Source organism: Lolium perenne, chromosome 4 (assembly GCF_019359855.2).
Source record: "Lolium perenne isolate Kyuss_39 chromosome 4, Kyuss_2.0, whole genome shotgun sequence".
Lineage (NCBI taxonomy): Eukaryota > Viridiplantae > Streptophyta > Magnoliopsida > Poales > Poaceae > Lolium > Lolium perenne.
Window position 1 is genome coordinate 104661466 of NC_067247.2, and position 26294 is coordinate 104687759.

The 26294-nt window shown below is 39.1% G+C and overlaps 2 protein-coding genes across 2 annotated transcripts; both read left to right on the forward strand.

Annotated features, from left to right (window-relative positions):
• The first annotated feature begins 16734 nt into the window (after window positions 1-16734).
• Window positions 16735-17352, forward strand: LOC139839057 (uncharacterized). Its single transcript, XM_071829102.1, has one exon. The coding sequence runs from the start codon at window positions 16735-16737 to the stop codon at window positions 17350-17352; it is 618 nt and encodes a 205-aa protein (XP_071685203.1).
• Window positions 17353-18119: 767 nt separating this feature from the next.
• LOC127347056 (uncharacterized) lies at window positions 18120-18735 on the forward strand. The gene is made up of 2 exons (XM_071829103.1): window positions 18120-18347; window positions 18448-18735. The coding sequence occupies exons 1-2, from the start codon at window positions 18120-18122 to the stop codon at window positions 18733-18735; spliced, it is 516 nt and encodes a 171-aa protein (XP_071685204.1).
• Window positions 18736-26294: the final 7559 nt, after the last annotated feature.

Consider the following 26294-nt stretch of genomic DNA (forward strand, 5'->3'; position numbering starts at 1 on the left):
AATATCCAGTAGTTTCCCTAGAGGCCCGGCTGCCACCGGCTGGTAGGACAAAAGATGTTGTGCAAGTTTCTCATTGCAAGCACGTACGACTATAATTGGAACACATGCCTATAGATTGATTAGTACTTGGATACCGTTTTATTATTATCTGCAAATGCCCCTGCTTGACTGTTACATGAGTTTCTCTCATCCATGCAACGCCCGTTCATCCGTCCCCGTGCCTACAGTATTTTAATCCTGCTGTTTACTAAAATCACTACTGCTGTCTTTGTTACTCGTCTTTGTTATTTCACTACTGCTACTGCTATAAAACTATTACTACTGATAAACTCTTGCGAGCAAGTCTGTTTCCAGGTGCAGCTGAATTGACAACTCCGCTGTTAAGGCTTTCAAGTATTCTTTGTCTCCCCTTGTGTCGAATCAATAAATTGGGTTTTACTTCCCGCGAAGACTGTTGCGATCCCCTATACTTGTTGGTCATCAGTCCTCTAATTAAATTAAATGTGCCATGCATTAACCCTAAACCATATATATGTAACTAACCCTAGCTAATCAACCCTACTTAATTAAAACACATAACCCTAAACTATACTAGCTAGCTATAACCCGATCTAATAAAAACATGCTCTATATATAGCAGCTAGCTAGCAAACCGTAGATTAACACCAATTAAAATATACATGGCCTATATCGATGATCATGTTGTATAACATATCCCTGAGATTCATTAATTAATTATATAATTATCGTGATAAATTAATTAACTTGAATTTTGACAAGTTCTCTCGAATGAAAACACATTTGATTAAGTTGCCTCATAATATATATATATATAATTAGTGTGCATGCATGGCCTACAATGCATTCGTGCATATATTTTAATGTATATTTGAACATATTCTTGGGGATTTCAATCTCTCTCTCGATCATCTATATATCGTTGGTGGCCCAAAAAACACACATATATACGCATGCACTTTATGCGTAAAGGCGCGAGTGCCTCTAATAATGTGTGTGCGCACTCAATCGATGATCCCTAATAAACCTTAAACAACCCTAAAACCCTAAATCCCTAATCCCTAAACCCTAAACACCCTAAACACTAAACCCTAAACCCTAGACCCTAAACCCTAACCCGGCCTAACCCTAACCCTAACCCTAACCCTAAACCCTAGCTAACCCTAAACCCTAATTAAACCCTATGTATAGGCCAATGACACTTAATTGTGCATCGAGCAGCCCAGGGGTGCCTCGCGGTCCTCTAATTAAATTAAATGCGCCATGCATTAACCCTAAACCATATATATGTAACTAACCCTAGCTAATCAACCCTACTTAATTAAAACACATAACCCTAAACTATACTAGATATAATTAACCCGATCTAATAAAAACATGCTCTATATATAGCAGCTAGCTAGCAAACCGTAGATTAACACCAATTAAAATATACATGGCCTATATCGATCATGTTGTATAACATATCCCTGAGATTCATTAATTAATTATATAATTATCGTGATAAATTAATTAACTTGAATTTTGACAAGTTCTCTCGAATGAAAACACATTTGATTAAGTTGCCTCATAATATATATATATAATTAGTGTGCATGCATGGCCTACAATGCATTCATGCATATATTTTAATGTATATTTGAACATATATATTCTTGGGGATTTCAATCTCGATCTCTCTCTCTCGATCATCTATATATCGTTGGTGGCCCAAAAAACACACATATATACGCATGCACTTTATGCGTAAATTAAGGCGCGGGTGCCTCTAATAATGTGTGTGCGCACTCGATCGATGATCCCTAAACCTTAAACAACCCCTAAAACCTTAAATCCCTAATCCCTAATCCCTAAACCCTAAACACCCTAAACACTAAACCCTAAACCCTAGACCCTAAACCCTAAACCCTAACCCTAACCCTAAACCCTAGCTAACCCTAAACCCTAATTAAACCCTATAAATAGGCCAACGACACTTAATTGTGCATCGAGCAGGCCAGGGGGTGCCTCACGGTCCTCTAATTAAATTAAATGTGACATGCATTAATCCTAAACCATATATATGTAACTAACCCTAGCTAGCTAATCAACCCTACTTAATTAAAACACATAACCCTAAACTATACTAGCTAGCTATAACCCGATCTAATAAAAACATGCTCTATATATAGCAGCTAGCTAGCGAACCGTAGATTAACACCAATTAAAATATACATGGCCTATATCGATCATGTTGTATAACATATATCCCTCATATTTATTAATTAATTATATAATTATCGTGATAAATTAGTTAACTTGAATTTTGACAAGTTCTCTCGAATGAAAACACATTTGATTAAGTTGCCTCATAATATATATATAATTAGTGTGCATGCATGGCCTACCATGCATTTGTGCATATATTTTAATGTATATTTGAACATATATATTCTTGGGGATTTCAATCTCTCTCTCTCGATCATCTATATAAGACGTTGGTGGCCAAAAAAACACACATATATACGCATGCACTTTATGCGTAAAGGCGCGGGTGCCTCTAATAATGTGTGTGCGCACTCGATCGATGATGATCCCTAAACCTTAAACAACCCTAAAACCCTAAATTAATTATCGATCTCCCTGTGATTCATTAATTAATTATATATATAATTATCGATGATAAATTAATTAACTTGAATTTTGACAAGTTCTCTCATATGAAAACACATTTGATCAAAAGTTGCCTCATAATATATATATATATATATATAATTAGTGTGCATGCATGGCCTACCATGCATTCGTGCATATATTTTAATGTATATTTGAACATATATATTCTTGGGGATTTCAATCTCTCTCTCTCAATCATCTATATAAGACGTTGGTGGCAAAAAAAACACACATATATACGCATGCACTTTATGCGTAAAGGCGCGGGTGCCTCTAATAATGTGTGTGCGCACTCGATCGATGATGATCCCTAAACGTTAAACAACCCTAAAACCCTAAATTAATTATCGATCTCCCTGTGATTCATTAATTAATTATATATATAATTATCGATGATAAATTAATTAACTTGAATTTTGACAAGTTCTCTTGTATGAAAACACATTTGATCAAAAGTTGCCTCATAATATATATATATATATATATATATATATATATAGGTCTGCTATTCTCGAACCGGTTCAAGAATAACTATTCTCGAACCCTTTCTGAACTTCCTAACTTATCGCATGCGAACTTCCCGTGAGTCTTCATATTTTCGCGTCCCACGTCCCGCTCGCGTCCCGCTCCCGCGCGCGTGTGAACTTCCTACGAGACAGCGAACCGTTACGTGTCCCACCTCCCGCTCGCTACCCACCTCCTCCGTGCTCGCTCCCCACCCCTCCCTGCTCGCTCCCGAGCTCTTCCATGGCGATTTCCTCCCTGCTCGCTCCCGAGGTCTTCCCTGGCGTTTTCCTCCCTGCTCGCTCCCGAGCTCCTCCCTGGCGATTTCCTCCCTTGCTCGCTCCCGAGCTCCTCCCTTTTACTCGATGCGTTTCTTAGAAGTTCGGCGACGGTGGCGGCTCATCTCCGTGCTCGTGCCCGACGCTCCATCGACGAATTTGTTCTCCACTGGTGCATCGCAGATCGTTGATGTCTGCGGCACAGTTTCTTCTATGCTATCCGGACATTGCTCTTATCTTTTTTATCTTTGATCTGCAGATTTGTTTTTTCAGATGGCCGTCGCACAGCTTCAGAAATCCTCGAGGTTGATGGCTCCGCCGTTATATTCTCGCGCTTTGTTTTGATAGGTTTTGCTTTGATCCTTATCCACGAATTTTGTTTTCACAGATCTATGTTCTTTTGCTTAGTTCGGTATTTTTGCCTATGCTTGTGTAGTTATGTTTTTCCTCAGATGATGCAGTGATGACGCGGTGGTGTTCATGCTTTACACTTTGATGTAGTAACAGAATCCAGATAATGCTTGTTATCTGTGGGTTTTTTCGTAGCTTACAAGTCTCTGCTCTGTTTTTCATTACCAGCAGTGCATGTTTGTTGGTATTATAACAAATGAACTTCTTTAATTTTATGATTTGAACTACCGGAATGCATGAACTTTGTCATTTGCATGTTTGATTTTCATCTTTCAGATAAGTTGTGGCCTCCATTTCACATGTAAATCCACATCGAGCATGTATGTATATATCTGTTTGTAAGTTGTGAACTTCCCTTTAATGTAGTATCCAATTTTTTCTATTATTGTTTTTCCATTCATACGCATGTTTTTATCTTTTTTTATCTGAAATCTGAAAATGAACTGCTGTTACTTTATTACGTGAACTGCTGTCAGTTTACTTTTGGTATTCTTTTTCTTTAACTCCGTGTATAAATTAACCAGTGTTAATTTATTTTGTTCTTGTACCATTAAAGGGGGGGGGGGGTTGGGGGGGGGCCCCCCCCCCCCCAAACTAGGAAATGAATAAAAGGTTTTTTAATAAATGTTTAAAATATAGTGTAATACATTTTTTTTAAGATTGGTGAACTCCTTGCGTTTACAGAAGTGCACTCCGTAATTGTGGTGGGGAACTCCTACCCGCTATATTAGGGAATCAATTAATGTTTTTAAAATATACCCAAATACCCTTTTTCAAGATGAGTGAACTCCTGACGTTTTTTCAAGTGAACTTCGTAATGGTTGTGGGGACAGTGCGGGTGTGACCCTCCCATCCTATATTTTTTCTTTCTTTTTTAGACAAAGTGAATCGCGATCGCGATTAAATGTGAACTTCCTGTTTGTTTATATCTTACTGACAAAGGTAACGTTTCAGTGTTTTTTTTTTATTGTTGCCTCCTTTTTTTTTTTAATATAAATCTGGTGCAGTTATTTCTCAACTCCTCTTTTTACTCCTCTTGTCTGCGGCTTCTCCTTCGCACTCCCCACTTCCCCCACTCGCAGGCGGACATCCCGAAACTGCTACATCCTCTCTGCAATGGCGGCGGCGCTCTAGGTAACTGCTGCTCCCGATTCGTTTGCTATCCCCCGTCCCCTGTTGATATTCCTTCGTTCTACTCGAAATCCACCATTTCCCCTTTGGTCTAAACCCTAGGTTCGCTGCAGTTTGCTCTTCCTCGCCGTCTTCGGTGTTTGCCGGCGATATTTCCCCGTTCGGCCGGCGGTTGGAACTCCGGCGCTACTCTGATTCTCCTTCGCGGTGGTTCTAGTTCGTCCCAGACGGGCTGGTCGGCTTCAATTTTTGGTTTGGGAGTCCGTTCCTCTGTTTATTTCTCTGTGAGTGATGGATAAGGATGCTTCGAATGGTGGTGGAGGTTTGTTTTTCGGATTTGTATTTTTACTACCCATAAATTCATGCTTTATTCTTGCGTTGTCAAAAATGAAATATCCATGTTTTTGTTCTGTCCTATGACTGGTCCATTTTTTTTTTTGTTCTAGGGTTTGCTTTTCTGTAGGCTTTTTCTGTGTTATAATTCCCCGTGGTCACCATTTTAGGATTTCTATCTTTTTATCTGTGTTTCTGTATAGCACATGTTATGAACTACTTGTCATTTAATTGAACTCACTGTATTAATTATGTTCATTCTTCCTATGTATAATGTTTATTTTTCATGTACAGGCTGTTTTTTAAAAAAAGTGAATCATGAAATTAACATTTTGCTGCACATAGGAAGTATAAGTCTGAACATGAATTTTTCCTATGTTTCGACATTGAATTTGTTTGTTTTTTTGTATTTTTTAGGGAAGGTATTTGATCATGTTGATGATTACGGTGATGCTTTGTGTTTTCTGGTTTGGGGAATTTATCTTCTAATATGACAGATGATGCCGATGAATCAGGTTAGGAACATACATATGTGAACCTCACTAACATTTTCTAGTGAACTTCCTTTTCTGCAATCCATACAAGCTTTCTTGATTACATTTTTACTCTTTTTCTGTGTTATTTTGTTTGTGTTATGCAGCTGACAAGACTATAAGAGAATCTCTGGATTTGCTGAACCAGGATTTTGCTGCATATTCTGCTGACAGTTTACCGCGTTTCTTAGATCCCCCTGTATTTGACAGGACTCCTGCTGTTGAGAAGGGTAACATGGGCAGCCCTGTTTTTGATTATACTCCTCTGCGGCAAGTTCTTGAGTCTGAAACAGTTGAAGCTACACTGTGATGGAAGAAACTCAATCTCGATCTGTGGCTGGTACTCAAATAGTTACTCAGGATTATATGGTTGAAGAACAGCTTGCGAAGGAAAAGGAGAGACAAGCTGCTAAATTAGCTCGGCACCAGGAGAAATTGACTACATATTACCGGAAATACCCTGCGAAAGCAAAGTCTGTTAAGGGTAAAGCTGTTGTCAATGATGTTCCTCCTAAAGTGAGGAAAGAAAGGGTTGTTTGCAGGAAGATAAAAGAGAATTCACCTATGGGGAAAGCTGCTGCTGCTTTCGCTGCCTTGACCAGAGATCCTTTGCGACAGAACATACGCCTTGGTGCCACTCAAGAAGATGTTGCTTTGTGACAAGGTTTATTTCTTTTTATGTTCTTATTTTGTTTATTCTGTTAAATTCCTTTTTGTTCACTTTTACATATGTGTACCATTGTGAACTTCTCTATTTTTTAAATAAATCTGCTGCATACGTCCGGGCTAGAAATCCTGTGCGGCGCAGCCCTCGTGTATTCTTTACTGTCCAGCCTTGTTGCTTGAACGAGTTTCATCTCCTGGGAAATCACGTCTGGGTCGCCGTAAACGTAAGATTGATGTCGATGAGACATATGTCCCAGATTCCACTGAAGATGGTGTTGCTGCTGGCAAGGTTATTTTTGTTTCTTCATTTTTACATAATTCTTCCACTGTGAACTTCTTTGTTTATTGAATCTGAACTCTTCCCTTTTTATGCATCTCATTTTATGTAGTGCAATGCTAAGAAGAGTCGTACAGAATTGGTTAGCGATGAATCAGACTTTGAAGCTCCTGCCAAGGTTAGTGTAGTGTGAACTTCTGTGTTCATGTTGGTGTGAACTTCCTCTTCTCATTAATTTTTTTGTGGTTTTTAAATGTTTTTTTTCTATACCAGGGGAAGAAAGTTGGTAGGAAGCCAGGTCCTTCTAAACCTGTTGTTTTGGAAGGTGATTCGAAGAAAGTTCTGAAAAGGCCGACAAAGAAAACCATGGCTAGGAAGAGGAAGGCAGATGAAGATCTTGATGGTGAGAAGACACGTTTTCGACAAACCTGTTATTTGTTCTCTCGGTGAAGTTCGTTCGGCTGCAGCAATGTTAAAACAGCAACACAGATTGAAGGTTGAGCAAGCTGGTTTTGGCTGTGTTTTTCAGTGGGTCCTGGAGGGTAACGTATCACGTGTTCTCATGTGTTATTTGATGAAGACTATTGACACTTCTACCATGAAGTTGGCTTGTGGATACAGCGAGTTCTAGAGGTTAATAGAGACACTGTTCATCAGGTGTTTGGTTTTCCTATAGGAGGCGATACTCCTATACTGCCTGCAGAATCTGGACATGACGAGTCATTGGCTCTTTTGAAACAAGAGCTTGGGTTCGAAAGCAATGCTAGTATTGAGCCTAAAGATCTGCGTCAATTGTTATCTGATTTTGTTGAAGACCCCGAGAAGGAAGATTTGGCTGTTAAGGTCTTCTTTGCCATTCTTTTTAGCAAGCTCATATGTCCTGGTTCAGCTACCCGTGTCGGTAGGGAAGGTTTGCAATGCTTGTGAACATGGATTATGATAAGATGGCAAAGATGGATTATTGCCACTTGTTGTTGATGAGTTGAAACGAGCTGCTACTAAATATCAAGACCCCGATATCCCTCAGTGGGTTAGAAGGGTGTCTTTGTTATCCCCAACTGTTATGTATCTTGACAGCATCTTTCTACCACCACATTCTGTCATGCATACTCAAACTCCTCGCGCAAACTTTCTTCATGAGAAACCTCTGAAGGCTATTTACAAAATGGACATTCAAAAGAATGGTGGACCAGAGTTGATGAAGTACAAGTTTGGCAGAATTGTGGTTAGTTTTTTCAAACTGTAACCCTTTTTTTATGTGGCATCTGATCTTCATACTACGCATGTGAACTTCCTTATGTCTTTTTTAATGTTTTTATGTGGCATATGAGGTTTACTTTTTATATCCAAGTGAACTTACATAGTTTTGTATATTTTTTACTTTTTATGTATCATCTGAACTTCATAATATCTCGCTAAGTGAACTCTGTATTACAATGCGGTGGAAAGGCCGCAACCAAATTGCTTATTCATATCGGTATCGTGTTGAAGATTTAATTGTCAATCTTAATGAGGGCACCCATCGTAGTGAGCACGATGCTGGTAATGCCAATGAACATCTGCTCGGAGGTCATTGCGAGATTCCAATTTCGCAAATTGCTAATGTCAAGATGAAAGACAATCACCAGTCTGCTTCAACTAGTGCTGGGATGCCTTCTGCTGGTGTTATTGATCAGATTGGATCACTGTTGCAGAAAGTTGAGCATCTCTCTCGTACGATTCCGACTACAGCTGATCGTCTGAAACAATTTCAAGGTCGGCTTGCTGATGGTAATTTCCCCAGTGTTGAAGCACTGGATGAGCAGTCAAAGCGTGAAACATCGCTCCTTGATAGCTTGAGGGGGGCTTTGTCTCTAATGCGCACAGGTTTTCTTGATTTTGGTATGAATCAGGACTCTTTGTGCAAGCAGTTTGAGAGCCGTGCAAATGTATCAGGCAATAATAGTGTTGAAAGTAATGTTCAGAAGAATATTTCTTCTTCTGTTGAAGATGTTGATGCAGGACTTGGTCAGTCCAATTCTGAAGCTGAGGTATAATTAGTCATTCTTGAACTTATGTCCATCCCTTTTTATGTGAACTTCCTTTTTTATCTCTTGTTTTGTGTTACTACACATATGTGAACTTCTTTTGTTTTTTCATGTGAACTTCCTTACCTTTTTCTTTTTTGTTATCCTCTTATTTTTTGCAGGAAGATGCTAGGATTGCTGAGGAAAATGCACCTCAGAATTCAGGAGATGGTGATCATGCACCTGTGAATGATGGGTTTGTTCGTCCGCCAACCCCTCAATGTCCTCCAGCTTTTGATGGTGATCATGTTGAAGATGCAGTTTTTGATAAATCACCTCCTTTAGCTGAGGTATTTTTTTATTTTTTTTTTATAGTTGGGCTTTTGTTTTGTTTTTTGTTTGTGTGTATATGGACTACTCCATCTTCTACATCTGAACTTCTGTTTTTTTATTTGTTTGGTAGGTAAATGAAAAGTGTGTTGAGAAGGATGGTCTTCCAGATGACAGTGATGACAATTCATCTGTTGATCGTTATTATGTCAAGCATAATTTTGTACATCCGGCAACCCCTGTAACTCCTCCTTTAGATGACAGTGATGGTAATTCTGGTGGTGCCGGTGACAAAGTTGCTGATCATTATTCTGAGTTAGACTCTGTTGGAAAGGGGAATTTATTTCCCGAGATAGTTGCACATTCGATGGAGACAAAGATGCTGAACACCATGTTGAAGATTGTGCAGTTACTGGAAAAGGTTTCTCAATTCCTGAAGATCTTGTAACATGTCAGGATGGAAATGATGCGAAGGATGCTGCCCAACTACCTGGCATTGGTGCAGTTGTTTCCGAAACATGTGCTGAGGCTGCTGATGATGTTGGTGTATTACCAGCTGCTATGGATTGTAAGTCTGTTGTTGCGCATGGTCGTGAGGAAGTAGGTGTTGCTGCTGCACGGGGAGAACTGCCGGGTACTGAAGCCAATATAGAGCGCAGCACTGGTGCTGATGATGATGACAATAATGAGTTTCAGGCTGGAGATAACCATGGACGCGATGCATCTGATTCGATTGAGCAGTCGAGCTCATTCTTTGAAGAATCAACAGATGACTTGAGCGCTTCTATTGAAGAATCCCCGCAAGACTTAGGCAAGGATATCTGAATGGGGAACATACAGTTCTCCTACCCCACACACCCTCCCCTAATGCTAGCCCGCCTTTTTATTCTTTATGTTTACTCCTCATATATCTCTATCTAAAACCTTTTTCCCTTTTTTTTTGGTTTTTTATGGGGGGAGGGGTGTGGTGGGGTGCTTTTGTATATGTATTTTGTTTTTCGCTGTTTGGCATCATGTTCCATGTAAGACACTTCCTAATGCTATGTAATGCGGCATGAGTTCATGTCGTAGTTTTCATTTTCTGCATGTATATGACTGACTGGGGGGGGTGAGTGATATCGTGTGTGTGTATTTTTTTTGATGGTAGCCTTCATTGATGAACTGTGGGTCTTCTGGACATTCCAGTTCCTGCACCACGTTCTTGAATATGTGAACTTCTGGAATATCATCATCTGAACTTCCTTTTTTGTTCTTACATTTTTGTCTGTGTTTCCTTATTTTTTGCAGACTCGAGTTTATGTTCGACGCCTCCTTGTCTCTTCAACCTATGATGATTAAAATCAAAGAAGTATATGAAAGCGTTTGCAAGTTGAGGAAAGATCCCATAAGAAGGTTATATCTGTTTTTTAGGCTTTTTTCTTTTTTTGTTGTTTTGTTTTTTATTTTTTTATTAAATTTTTGTTTTGTCCTCTAATTTTTGTGTTTTTTTATTCAGTAAGAAGACCCTTTTCATGAATGATCAATGTGATTGCACGATCGGACAAATTGCTGAAGCTTTTAAACCCAACGGGTTTCTTTGTTCTCTAACTGTTTCTGTTGGAACATACTTGCTTGGTCAGAAGTACAAGAATTCTGATAAAATGGTGGTGCCATACAATTGTTCTGTAAGTTATTTCTCCGTTCTTTTTATCATTTTTTAGTTTTTTTTTGTTAATGTAGGTGCTTGTTTTTTTCCTCCTTTATGTTTTTAACCTTCTTTGTGTTTCATTGTCATGTTTGCAGAGGCAGATATTTGAAAGAAATCTGAGTTCTCGGCTTGTTCGCAATATTTTCAGCGTCGATGCTCCGGAACGTTTGGACCACAAGAAAGTGGTCTTGTTTGTTGTCTTTTTTCTTCTTTTCTATACATCTGAACTTCACTAATTATGGCATGTGGACTTCCTACCTTTTTTTCCCTCCCCTGTTGTACATGTTACTAAAATAACTCAGTAGTAAAGTTAAATGTGATTTCTTATTTGGGGAAATAGTCTACCTTTCATACTTCTAACCTGTCCTTTTTTATTTTTATCATTTTAATGGCAGATTCTTTTTGGTTGTTTTGATCCTCCTGATCCATGTGCACCACACGTTCCTGGTCACTTCGTGTTGTTGCTTTGAACCTTGAGAAAGAGCGTTTTGAATTGCTTGATTCGTTACGCGATATAAATGATCCAGATGGTAAGAAGCTGTTACATACAATGGCATCTGGTATCAAGAAGTTATGGTCGTTAGCAGGGAATTCAAAGGGTGATCATTTTCATCCAAAATCCATCGACCACTTCAAGCTTCACTATGTTAATTCTCCAAGACAGGCAACTGCGTAAGCGTTTTTTCCCCTTTCTTTTGTTTTGCTCTTTATTCTGTATACATTGACTACAGGGTTTTTTTTTTAACTAATACAATTGTTTTCTTTTATTCTTATTCTTTGTTGTGTGTTTTTTTTTTTGCAGCCATGATTGCGGGTTCTTCATGCTACAGATCCTCCAGTCTTATGATGGGGAAAGCATGTGCTTGTTCGATCAAAAAGATATTCTAAACATCGGGATGACCATGTTATATAGGCCGGTGACGGTGGAGATTTCAATATCGACACGAAAGATGTTTTAGGTGTTGATCCTGGTATGATTTTTACTTTTTCGCAAAATATATCGCTGGTTATGCTCTATAACACATGTTTTTTTTGGACTGCACTGTTTTTGTTTCTTTTTTGTTTTTTGATTCAGAAGTGAACTTCCTGGTTTTGTATTCTTTTCATGCAGGTCCATCTCTTGGTATCGAGGAAGATAATTTCTCACTTTTCGAGACTCAGTCATTCACACCAGAAGTACAGATTATCCCTGAAGAGAATTTTGATAGTCTTGTAAGCAAGTCAAAGAAGATTATCCAGAGGCTGCATTCCAATACCAGAAAATCTTCTAGGAATAAGGTTCCTGACACTGCAGAGAAGGGGAAGGCTGATGTAGTTTTGCTCGACGACGATGATGATTCTGATGACTTTGTCACTCAGCTTGGTAAGAAGCTTACTGCGAAGCCCATTACAAAGGATGTTCGGCGCTGTTCTCCGACTAGCAGTGATGATTTTGAAACTCGAAGCCCGAGCAGTCTAGTGCTAAAAATCTGGTTCTTTCGAATAAAAGGCCTACTAAATTGTCCAATAAGTTCAGGGAAGAAGTCCCAAACTTTGTACCATATGTGTTTCCTCATTTATCCAAGGCCAAGCAGATGATGGAGTTAATTCTAAGCAAGGAGTACATCAAAGCTCATGGAAGGTATGTTTTTCGTTTACTACTTAGTTAGTTTTTTTTTGTGGCATATGAACTTCATATCTTGTCTTTGAGTGAACTTCTCTAGGTCTTTTTATTTTTTTATATGCTAAGTGAACTTCCCTAGTCTTATATATATATATTTTCTCTTTTTTAATGTGTGTGCAGTGTCCCCCTGGTGAAGTTCTGCAATGATTTTGATGATCCTGTTTTAGTTGATGCCAAGTACATGTATAAACTGTTTGGCCGCTGTGAAATGTTGGAATCCGACATGATGGATCATATCATCAGTTACTGGAAGGATGATCCAGGGATGAAATATATTTTTGAATCTGGCTCTCGTGTTTTGATGTCACCTCATACTATCCCTGTAGGTTTTTTCAAACATTGAAAATTAATTTTTTCAGATATACCTTTGTATGCATATACTTACTTTGTATAGTTTTTTTTTTTTTGTGTTTTGTGCAGTACTTGCTTGATTTTGCGCCATTCAAGCTAAGGGACAGCAATGGTAATCCATTACCGAGACAACCTTTTGATGTGAGGTCTGCTGCTAAAATGTTCAAGCGTTATGTTCGGCCTAATGAAAATTTGCTGAAAGCAAAGTTGGTATGCTTTTTAATCTGAACCTCTTCATATTTTGCTGTAGTGAACTCCCTTTGTTTTTTTTTGTTTTCACGTGCGTACTTCCTTTTTGTTAATTTCGGTTGTTGCTGAACAGATCATCATCCCTCATTTCATGCATGATCATCACTCGTTTATGTTATGAACAAGTACACTTTGGTACGTTGGACATCCTTGACACTAGGAGGTATCTTTGATGCGGCACATACTTCAAGGAGTCGGCACCATGAGGATCGTGTTGAGATTGTACGTGATTTTCTTTTCATCATTTTATTTATTTTACTTTTTCACTGCTATCATTTTTACTTTTTTTATGTGAACTCATTTGTTAATATAATGTGAACTTCCCAGCTTTTTTCTTTTTATGTGTACTACTGCAACCATTCAAACTTTTTTGTCTGTACTGATATGTTTTTACAATATGAACTTCCTAGCTATTTTTTATATTTATTTAAACTGCTGAAACCATCTGACTGTGTGTGTTAATTTGATATGTTAGTACACTGTGAACTTCCCAGCTTTTTATATGTTTTTTAAACTGCTAAAACTATATGTAGTGTGTGTGAACTGATATATCAGTACTATGTGAACTTCCCAGCTTTTTCTTTCCTTTTTTGTTTTTAAACTGCTGAAACCATTCACTTTTTGTTTTTTTTTGTTTTTGCAGATTAATAGGATGGTGGCCTTGTTAAAACAGGTGTATGGTGTTGCGAGAATTTAACAAATATAATGGTAATATACAGTGGGATGTTGTTGCTGACAGGTGTTCTTATCCAAAGACTCCGGCACAAGGGGCTAATGAGTGTGGCTTCTATGCTCTAAGAATTTGTGCTACATACGGTGGTGATAAGATTGCTGATAATATAAAAAACCAGGATGTAAGTGTAGTGCTGTGTTTTTTATTTGTATAGCTTTTTTGTCTTATTTTTCTTGTTTTTCATATGTTTTTTTGCATTCCTGATTGTCTACCAGCGGCGTGTTGAGGATTGGAAAGCTGAGTACATGTATCAGCTCCTATTTCATCCCAAGAATGAAATTCTGGCGGAGCAGTGGCCTAGTATGTTGAAAGATCTCATGCTGCTTATTGGTCTATGTTCGCAGACAACCCAGCGATCATTGGGATCTGCATGATGATGATCTGATTCAATTTCTTCGCAATTAGTAGTTGATAGGATATTCAACATTTTTATTTTTGTTGTTTTATTGAACTGAACTTCTCATTATGTGATTGAATTCAGGATACAGATGTAATTAGTGAGGATATGGTCTTTCTTTTTTTCAAAACAGCAAAGTTTGTACAAAATATGTGCTGTTTTTTTTTTTTTGTTATTAGTGAACTTCTCTGTCATCACGGTTGTAAAAGTATTCCCATATCCATTCGTTTTCTCAATGCAAGCTGTACTATTTTTTATTCCCGTATATTCGAAATGATTTTTCATGTATGAACTTCGTGGAACATAAACTTGCTAATCTTTTTTTCATTTATAAGCGAACTTCGTACTCACTCTATGTGAACTTCTTCATAAGCATTCTTATTACATCAACAATACTGAAACACAACCATAATTTGTTCTCGGTCTTGATACAAAACATAAGGTTCAATAAAGTAAACCGGTACATAATTTTATTTTCATAGTTAGTTTTTCAGACTCGATTTGCTAAGACGTGTCACGAAGCAGCCGAGTTCTCTTGTTCCGTCGTATAGCGAGAACATGCGAGATATCTCCATCTTTTATTTCTGCACCCATGACTACATCTGGCCAATTTGTTGTCATCACTGCATTTCCAGTTGCAACTTTGTTTATCCTTACCCGTGTACCAACCCAGGCATTTGTGTTGGAGGTTATTGGAATTGTTGTTGGCTCCGTTAGATAATTCTTTAGGTGTTCTTCAGTGTATTCCTTATCGAAAGTCTGCATGAAAACACATGAAAGTGAATATCATATCCATGTTCGGTGTATTACGTAAGTGAACTTCACAGTTTCTTTTATCTGGACTTTAGTAAACATTTAAATATCGGAAGACTGTAATAAAGTTAGTAATACATGTTGGTTCAGCCAAAACATCATATGTAATACAGTTAGTGTACGAAAATAAAGTTTTGTAAGTTGGCGTCTTTGGTATTACCATTTTGCCTCTCGTGATGTTGTTCGTTGTCTTCCCCATCTTGCATACATAATATGGGATTGTTGGCTTGTAGTCAAGTACTTGCCTTTTGAGATGATCCAGATTTTCCTTGGTCATTTCAACTTCATTTCCGAAGTGGCCGGTGCTTGTCAAAGATTTCAAATCCATGAATAGTTGGACCTGCATAAAAAATAAGCACATTTTTAGTTCCATAAAGTATTTTTGAAAGCATTTCTATCTTTTTTTACCTCTTTTACAGGTCTCTTCATCGCTTTATTTGTCGGCGAGGATGACGTACGATGGACCAGCAGCCATTCTGTCACAATATTCCAAAGCATAAAACATTTTTGTACTAACAGGACCTCATCACTTTTTTGAACTGAACTTCCACTTCTAGTCTGCATTTTGTGTTGTCTACATTTTAAACTCCAACTTCTTTTATTATATATTTTTTAAGTTTCCCAATCACAGTATACTAATGCCGGCTGGATACATGTTTGTAGATTTTAAAACCCTCCAACTTATTTTATTTTTTGTATATTGTTTTCCATTTATTTTCACAAGTGAGCTTCTCGGGAGTTCTTATCTGAACTCCTGTTCTTGTTCATTAGTGTCTATTCCACCCCCCCCCAACCCTCTGCCTAACATGTTTTTATTTGATTTTTTTGATAGATCTATCGTATGCAAAACATTTTTTAAGTAATCTCTAAAGTATTTATTTTGTTAAGTTGTTAGATCTTTGTTTTTTATACTAGTCTAGATTCAAAATCACGGCCATGAAGGATGAAAGAGAGGAAGATCCACGGCGATTCAATGAGTAGATGGGATGGGGATGGGTTAGACGCACCTTCTTTTGTTAGGTAATCCCTTCGCTTTTCTGATGCTGGATTACTTTTCTGTAGATCTTGCTAGAATTCTCTTCTTCTTCTTCTTTTTCTCTGTTCTTTTGTTCTCCCTTTGCTCTTCCTTCGACTCCTTCTCCGTGGGATGTTTCTTCCGGCGGAACACCAGGCAGTGGTTGACTTTTTTTTTGCGCCGAGTGGTGGTTTTTAGTGGGTTGGGCGTGGTTTGGTGGGTGGGGGGTGGTTGGTTGGTGTGGAACAGCTTTTTATTTTTTCAGTGTTTTTACTCTGTGCGAACGTCTGCACTGTTATCACGTGAACTTCTTTGTAGTCTTTTTATGCTTTTTTGTTTTGTGCTTGCACGTGAGCTCACAACTGGCCCCGGATAAGATCCTTTTTTGTTTGTTATCCCGCAGGATTTTTTTGTTTTTTTGTGGTTATCTCTCGGCTGTTTCTGTTTTGTTTTATTGGATATGTATTGGTTTGTTCCCTGAATTTGTGGATCACGACGTCTCCTGTTACATTTCTGGAACTATAAATACATGTCTTTTTCCCTCTGTGTTTCGGTGCATATCAATCACCGATTCTTCTCCCTTTCCTTTTTCTTTTTTCTGTGCGTTTTCTCTGTTTCACCGATTGCATGGCAAACCCTCCTTTTTCCCACGAGTTCACATTCCCCTGCCATGGCACAACCACTATGAAGGTCCTGTACACAAACGCAGCAGCTAGTGTTGAGGAGTGGCTCACCAATGCTGAAGCTTCCCTAGATTCTTCTGCTAGGAAGATTGTTGGTCTTGATGTTGAGTATGACAAACTCAGTGGAACCTATTTCAATCCGAAGAAAGCTGCTGTGATCCAGCTATGTGTTGGCACTGATGTTCTTGTGTACCACATATGCCATGCTGATGAGAGGAGTGAAAAGTTGTATGATTTCTTTTATGGCTATAGGTACACTTTTGCTGGGTTTTGCGTCGCAGAAGACCGCACCATTCTGTCACGTTCAAAGTACTATGTTCATAATGTGAAGGATATCCAGGCAATATGGAGAGATCCGGACAACAGGAAGAGAACTCAAGGTTTGAAGGATGTTGCTGGAGCTATTATAGATCCAATCTATTTTGAGATGAAGGATGGTTTTGGAAGGGCAGAGCACAGGATGTGGGCTGATCCGCCGCCTCTACCGCCTAAGCATTTGGAATATGCTGCACGGGATGCATATGCCACGTATGAGGTTTTTCGGAGGCTGGATGTGTTTGAGAGGGGCTTCTTCTCCTTATTCAAACATCCCGAGAAGAAGCGTGGCAGGGATTGGTGAAGATTTTAGTTTTGTAGGGACATTTTTATTTTTATTTTTTCTATGATCAGATTGTAATCGTTTAATTTACCTACACTTTCTTTTAGGTTTTATGTTTAAGAGAATTCCTTAGTTGGCTAGATCTGAACTTCGCAGTCATAATTTTCTCTTTTTACTTTGTGTTTCCCTTCCCTTTTATTCATTTTATAATACAATGAAGATGTCCCTATTTTACTGTTTTTTGCAATCCTATATGTTGTCTGTTCATTTTTTTAACAATTCAGTATCATTCACGTATGAATAGTATGTGAGAACTTCGCAGCTGTTGATATCTGATCTCCCTTTTTTTCTTGCATGTGTGTTCCTGTTTAATTTTTATACGAACTTTTTTTTCACACCGTCATACATAGTGAACTTCGCGGATAATCGGATGTGAACTTCCTGATGTTTTTTTTTAATCAACATTTTACGTGAACAACTGTCTAGCAGTTGAATTACGCGGATAAGGTCATTTTTGTTTCTGTTATCCCGCAGAATTTTTGTTTTCTTGTTATCTCCATCGGCTGTTCTATTTATTTGTTTTGGATATATACTGTTTGTTTCCCGAATTCGTGGATCACGACGTGTTTGTTACATCTCAATCTATAAATACAGGTCTTTTCTTTTTCTGGCTCGGTGCACGTGAATTACCAATTGCTTCTTCTTTCTTTTCTTCTGTCCACCGTTTTTGCATGGCAAACGCTCCTTTTTCCCACGAGTACACATTCCCCTGCCATGGCACAACCACTATGAAGGTTCTGTACACGAATTCAGCAGCTAGTGTTGAGGAGTGGATCACCAATGCTGAAGGTTCCCTCGATTCTTCTGCTAGGAAGATTGTTGGTCTTGATGTTGAGTATGACAAACTCAGTGGTACCTATTTCAATCCGAAGAAAGCTGCTGTGATCCAGCTATGTGTTGGCACCGATGTTCTTGTGTACCACATATGCCATGCTGATGAGAGGAGTGAAAGTTTGGTTGAGTTTCTTCATGGCTTTAGGTACATTTTTGCTGGTTTTTGCACCACGAAGGCGCAAAGTTCTCTCACGTTCAAATCTCTATGTTCATAATCTGAAGGATATCCAGGAAATATGGAGAGATCCGGACAAAAAGAAGAAACTTCAAGGCCTGAAGGATGTTGCTGGAGCTATTATAGATCCAATCTATTTTGAGATGAAGGATGGTTTTGGAAGGGCAGAGCACAGGATGTGGGCTAATCCGCCGCCTCTACCGCCTAAGCATTTGGAATATGCTGCACGGGATGCATATGCAACCTACGAGGTTTATCGAAGGCTGGATTTGTTTGAGAGGGGCTTCTTCTCCTTATTCAAACATCCCGAGAAGAAGCGTGGCAGGGATTGGTGAAGATTTTAGTTTTGTAGGGACATTTTTATTTTTATTTTTTCTATGATCAGATTGTAATCGTTTAATTTACCTACACTTTCTTTTAGGTTTTATGTTTAAGAGAATTCCTTAGTTGGCTAGATCTGAACTTCGCAGTCATAATTTTCTCTTTTTACTTTGTGTTTCCCTTCCCTTTTATTCATTTTATAATACAATGAAGATGTCCCTATTTCTTGTTTTTTGCAATCCTATATGTTGTCTGTTCATTTTTTTAACAATTAGAGTATCATTCACGTATGAATAGTATGTGAGAACTTCGCAGCTGTTGATATCTGATCTCCCTTTTTTTCTTGCATGTGTGTTCCTGTTTAATTTTTATACGAACTTTTTTTTCACACCGTCATACATAGTGAACTTCGCGGATAATCGGATGTGAACTTCCTGATGTTTTTTTAATCAACATTTTACGTGAACAACTGTCTAGCAGTTGAATTACGATATATTTATTCTCACAACATCCTGTGTAGAGGTTTAAAATAAATGATTTTTATGAAAATTCCTGTTCTTTACATTTTGGATCAGCAGTAGCATGAACAAATAGTGAACTTCAGCAGTATATTTATTCTACACAATGTAACCAACTACATATTTGTTTTCAGTATGAACTATTCTATTTTTTTTTCCTTTTTTGTGTCTACCTCTTCCTGGTACTCCTTCTTATAGGTGCTGGTGTAGTTTGTGTTTTCTCCTTGTTCTTCTCATTGCTTCTATCTTCCATTGTGTTGCTATCATTTTCTGTTGACTGCAGGTGTAATAGCTGTTCCTCAAGCTGCCTTCTTGCGCAAGTTCTAGAGTTGTGTCCCCTTATCTTATTGCATGTACCACAAGCTTTCACCCCTTTTGGTTTCATTGTTGCACCATCACTTCTTTGTCGTTCAACAATCTGTTGTTGTAGTATCTTTTCCCTGTTGGGGCATGTTGACGCGTAGTGTCCTAGCCTTAGGTTGCACACGCTGCATTTCCTTTGTCCTCCCGTTTTATTTAAGTTTTGCAGTTTGCTCTCCACATCTGGTGTTTTCTGTGTATCTTCTTGCTCAGTGATATCTTCATCCTCATCTTCTTGCTCATATTCTTCATCATCCGTCTCATCTTCGAAGCATTCACCCTCATCTGTGTCCAGTTTTTCCTCTTCATCATTCTCTGGGAATGTGCTGGCGAGCAAGCAAGTTTCTTATGCGGACCTTGATATTTCTTGAAGATGCTGTAGGCCCATACACCTTCTTATGTGTTTCCAAGAGTGTTTTAGCCAGCTGCCTTGCCTTGCAGGTTCTGGAATTGTGGCCATTAATTTTATTGCATGTTCCGCATAATCTTGTACCTTTCGGTCTCCCGTATTCATCTAGTTCTGGTTCCGGACGGGCAGGTGCAGGGGGTTTGCATTTTCCATTCCTCCTTGCAGCATCTGTAGTCTTGCTTCCTTTTGTTATTGCAAGTAGTGGAGGCTGTATATCTGCATATGGATCATTGTCCTCAGTCTGAGGAATGTCGTTGTGCTCGCCAGTTTCTCGTGTTGTGTTTTCTTGGTTCGATGACTGCTCATTGTTCTCCATCTCTGCATCCTCATTATTCTCCATCTCTGCATCCTCATTATTCTCCGGCTCTGCATCCTCATTGTCCAGGTTTGTATTGGCATCTCTGAAGGCAGATAATGCTATTTGGAATTTTGCTTCCGAAGTGCATCCTTTGTTTATAATTTTAATCGCTTCTTGTAAAGGATTGTTCGTACGTATTCAATTGAAGTCCCATCGTCTGTTGTTGTCCTGTAGTCTCTGCGGTTGTAATCAGGGTTTGTCACTGCATCTTTGGTGTATCTCTGGAGTATATACTTGCTTGGTATCTCATCCAGGCGTAGGTGCTCAAAGACAGCTATGACATGGTGGCAGAACAACCAAGTGTGTGCATAAAGTTAACATTAGCTCGGTTAATTTTTATATTTTTGCGTGTCAACGATTACTATTTTTAGATGCATCTGTAGTGTAATACAACCAAAAGCAATTGATGAAAGAGGCTTTTTTTTTTTACCTGTATGTTCCCACAGTTACATTCGCATTCATAGCGGCCTTCAACTTCATCTGCTAGCACTCTGAACTCATGTCTTGACCAAGCGAATTCTTTACTCTGATTGTAGTGATGCACAAGGTAAATGTTGGGATTATCCTGGGAAGTCTTAATGCGGAAAGCTGTGCTGTGATATTGCCGCTCCCGGAAAACTGAGTACACTGCCCGTGTGTACTTATCCATCACCTGTGCCTCGAAGCCATACCTGGTGACTGTTTTCCTTGAGCCCTGCATTTTTGATTTTTGTCGGTGGAAAAGTCATTTGCTTTTTGAACATGAAACATAAGATAACTTTTATATATATATATGAACCCCAGAACTAAACAGATGTGAACTTCCATAACATGTGCATACTTTTTTTTCTCGAAAACAGATGACACTTTTTTGTGTACAGAAGAACCCCTGACCAAACAGTTGTGAACTTCCATAACATCTGCATAGTCTTTTTCCTTTTTTTTATGTTCTCATCCTATGTGTTTCCAAATTATTGAAGCATATTTTTTTTCATTAACATAAAAAAGGAAATCGATCACTCACCGTTGATGCATTTGCCTCTGCATTCTCTGCTTCATGCCTTGCCTGTATGCAGTTGTTAACTTGCTTAGCAAAAATGTGTAGGTTGTCTCGTTCAGTGACAAAACCCCTTTTCAGCACAAAGTTCATGCTCTCGCTTCTCTGTGTTGAAGTCATGCGTGCACAGAAAACTTCCTTCCAGTAAGCTGATATCCACAATTTCCTTTCAGCCCATAAGTTAATCATGACATTTATATCATGCAGATTGTACTCTTCAATCAAAGCCTTCCACGCATCTTCAAACTCAGATGGCATTAGGGGATGGTTCAAAATTGCAGTCAGCTTATCCTTCAAGTCAGGGAATAGTTTATAAAGCTTCTTCAGCGGGTCCTTATGCTTGTTCATTATGTGCCATCTACAGAACTTATGTAGAGTCCGTTTGAAAATTTTAGGTATTGCTTTTGCCATTGCTGGGCATTGATCTGAACAATTATTAGGAAAAAACACATCAGGTATAATGCAAGCAAACTTCACAAAAAACAAAACAAAGGTGAACTTCAGCAAATTAAATATCTTTTATTTTTTCGTGTTGCAGGGGTGTAAACATGTGAACTTCTGTGTGTTTTTGTTATGAACTACAACTGAAGGTACAAACAGGAGTATAGATTCTGATTTTTCTGCAAACCTGTAAGTATGCAGATTGGTTGTTTACCGCCCATGCATTCAAGGAATCTGCTGAATACCCATTTGAAGGACTCCTCTGACTCGTTTCCCATCAACGCAACACCAAAGATTGTTGACTGCAAGTGGTTGTTTACGCCGACAAATACTGCAAGGGGCAAGTGGTGCTTGTTCGACTTGTAAGTAGTATCGAAAGTTATGCAATCTCCAAAATCTGCATATGCTGCCCTCGAGCTAGCATTAGACCAGAAAACATTTTCCAGTCTGTTTTCGTCATCAACCTTGTAGTCATAGAAGAAATTTTCATTCTCCTTCTTCATGTCTTCAAAGAATTTGAACATATTCTGCACCTCATTCATGGACTCCTTCCTCGTGTTTTCTGCTTTCCTGCAAAAAGAAATTTGTTGTTATTTTTCTTTTTTTGTTTTGCTTTTTTCTTTCCCCTGTTTTTCATGTAAGTTTTCATTTTATATATAAAGGAGGGGGGTGGGAGGGGGGGGCGGGGGAGTACTTACATGTTTAGTATGTCTCTGTTGTGGCAGCCAATCTTATCACGGCCACCATGCAGCCTTGTAAGCAGGCCCATTATGTTTACATGTTTTATATTGCTGAACTGAAGGTCTTTTACCAACCCCTTCAATGTTGGATCCACCTTTTTGTGAGAACGCATGAAAACTAGCATTGATGGGCTTAACAGCAGGGTATGGTTGTGCTGAAGTGTAATGTCCTTGACAATGCAGGTACCATCACTCCTCTCTTTCAATCTCATAAAGGCCTTGCACCCAGTTCTTTTGGTCATCTTGTCACGCTGTCGGTCTTCCTCGTTGACACTTTGGCGGTGTGTACCTTCTCGTACACATCTCAAGTAACGCTTTGCTCTTGTTGTGCTGTCCTTTCCTTATCCCAAACCACTGTGTGCTTTGCATATGTATTGTAAAATACATATGCGTCTTTGAATGTACTAAATTCTTGACCAATGGATGGTATCAGGTCCGGATCAAGATCTGCAGCCTGCAAATTGCCACGGTTTTGTTATTGCATTATTTTTTATTTATTTTTACATATTTTATTTGTATGTTAACTTCAGGGAATAGGTCAAGTGAACTTCCTAAAATTTAATAAAAAATAAGAACATGGACTTCTTAAAGTCATCTGAACTTTTTTCACGGGAAAAGCTGTTGCACATGAATATCGAGAACATATCAACTACACATTTCATATAATAAACTGAGCATGTGAACTTCCTAAAAATCAGCTGAACTTTTATCATGGATATAGGGTTCACGATCTTTCCCAATCATATCAACTGTTTTTTCTAAAGATATAGCATGTGAACTTCCATGCAAATTTGTCTAAATAAATGTGTGTGTAAGAGTGAAATTTTTATCAGCAATATATAAATTGAACTTACGTGTGTGTATGTTCGCAGCTCTGCGAGGGTGGCTCTATCATCTGGTACTATGGGGCATGGCGGTGTGACTTTTGGTACATGGCGAGTGGATCTCGAGGCGGCATATGACTTGATTGAGTGCCTCGACGATCTTGGTGTATCTTGTCACTTTGACCATCCCCATAAGCTGCGTTGCTTTGTTCGAAGCATCCTTGCTAGAAGACGACTTTTGGCCACTTTGTCCCTGTTCACATTGTTGCTTCCACTGTGTTTGTTGTAGATGTACTTGTAGATTGCCGTTTCGTGGCTGACGGAACGTTGCATTACTAGCAAATATCTCCTCGGTGCACTTTATTGGTGAACGGGGTTTTTGGTGGACCTGACCAACACATAATATCCTCATCATCATCTGTTGATGTTGTGGTATCCCGCTTCCTTTTGCTGTTATCCATGTCATCTTGTTCTTGGATTTTCTGATTGAAATTCCTTTCAACGGCAGCAGCATTTGTCTTTCTCTTGGGATTGCGGAACACTGGCTGGATAAATGAAGCGGCTCATCACGGCATATGGGAGTCATTGGAGGCTTTTTAGGGCACGACCGGTGATTATCTCGTAAATCCTTTTTGTTCCTGATTCTTTGCCCTGCAGTAGCAGAACAAGGTAAGTTTTTTAACATGCGAACTTCTTGAACATTTGGACTAGAACTTTTATACATAAAACTTTGTCTGATGTCTTCAAAAAACTAAAACAAGTAAAGTTAACCGCTAAACAATGTAATATGAACTTCCAGCATACATGCACCTGCATACTTATTTTTTCATTTTGCTGTTTTTATTTTTTATAACTGAAGTGAACTCCAGAAGCTGTTTTTAAGAACTTCCCAGTAAAAGACATAAGTTTTCTTTTTCCTACAATAGACTCTGCAGGAGAATATGTGAACTTCCAGTCTATTTTTGGTTTTTGTTTATACTGATGTACATGAAAAGCAGTTAAATAGTTATGTGAACTTCCAATATAAATTCATATGAACCTTTTAAGGAGAATCTAAATTGGTCGTTTTTTCTAAATGAGTTATGTGAACTTCCATTATGAATCATTATGAACTTTCTTTTCACTAGAATCTAAAGTGCTCCTTTTTTTTGGTTTTGCAGTGAGCACAAAGCAGTATATGAGTTATGTGAACTTCTGGTTTTGTACCTTATCTTCCTCCAGTGCTAGCGTCTTGAAGGAGCTTGGTCGGATTGATGTTGAAGCATGTTCCGATGATCTGCCTCTAATTGGAGCCATTAAGCTGCTTTGTAGGGAATGCGGATCTCGTCGGGCTATAGACGAATTGCGGCGAGTAACGAGGCGGGATCTCGCTGTTCTCCGCCGCTGGCTCCTTTGCGTCAGCTACCGCCGCCGTTCGCCTCCGTCGCGTGCTCCCTCGCGTCGGCTGCCGCCGCCGCTCGCTCGCCCGCGCCGACGAGGTAGGAGGCTTCAACGTCTTCGCTTCCGTCGCGTGCTCCCTCGCGTCGGCTCCCGCCGCCGCTCGCTCGCCCGCGCCGACGAGGTAGAAGGCTTCAACGTCTTCGTGTCCGTCGCGAGCTCCCTCGCGTCGGCTCCCGCCGCCGCTCGCTCGCCCGCGCCGACGAGGTAGGAGGTGGAGGTGCGGAGCTGGTTGATCTCCGCTCGAGGCGGGGCGCGGTGTTTTTACGAGGAGGACGTGGGAAGTTCGCTTCGTTCACGAATCGGTATCGGTCGGGAGTCGGGACGTGGGAAGTTCGGTTGGGTATCGGTCGGGACGGGGGGAAGAAACCGAGTGGGATTAGGGGGGGTTCTAGAATCGCTATTCTAGAACCACTCTTAAGGGGGGTTCGAGAATAGTTCAGCTCTATATATATATATATATATATATATATATATATAATTAGTGTGCATGCATGGCCTACCATGCATTCGTGCATATATTTTAATATATATTTGAACATATTCTAGGGGATTTCAATCTCTCTCTCTCGATCATCTATATATCATTGTTGGTGGAAAAAAAACACACATATATACGCATGCACTTTATGCGCAAAAGGCGCGGGGTGCCTCTAATAATGTGTGTGCGCACTCGATCGATGATCCCTAAACCTTAAACAACCCTAAAACTACTCCCCTAAACCCTAAACACCCTAAACACCAAACCCTAGACCCTAAACACTAAACCCTAAACCCTAGACCCTAAACACCGTAAACACTAAACCCTAAACCCTAAACACCCTAAACACTAATTAAACCCTAAACCCTAGACCCTAAACACCCTAAACACACTAGACCCTAAACCCTAGACCCTAAACACCCTAAACACTAAACCCTAGACCCTAAACACTGAACCCTAAACGTACCCTAGACCCTAGCTAAACACCCTAAATACTAAACCCTAAACCCTAAACCCTAGCTAGCTAACCCTAAACCCTAATTAAACCCTATATATAGGCCAACGACACTTAATTGTGCATCAAGCAGGCCAGGGGTGCCTCGCGGTCCTCTAGTTAAATTAAATGTGCAATGCATTAACCCTAAACCATATATATATAACTAACCCCTAGCTAATCAAACCCTAGTTAATTAAAACACATAACCCTAAACTATACTAGCTAGCTATAACCCGATCTAATAAAAACATGCTCTATATATAGCAGCTAGCTAGCAAATTAAACGGTAGATTAACACCAATTAATATAAACATGGCCTATATCGATCATATGTTGTATAACATCTCCGTGAGATTCATTAATTAATTATATAATTATCGATGATAAATTAATTAACTTGAATTTTGACAAGTTCTCTCGAATGAAAACACATTTGATTAAGTTGCCTCATAATATATATATATAATTAGTGT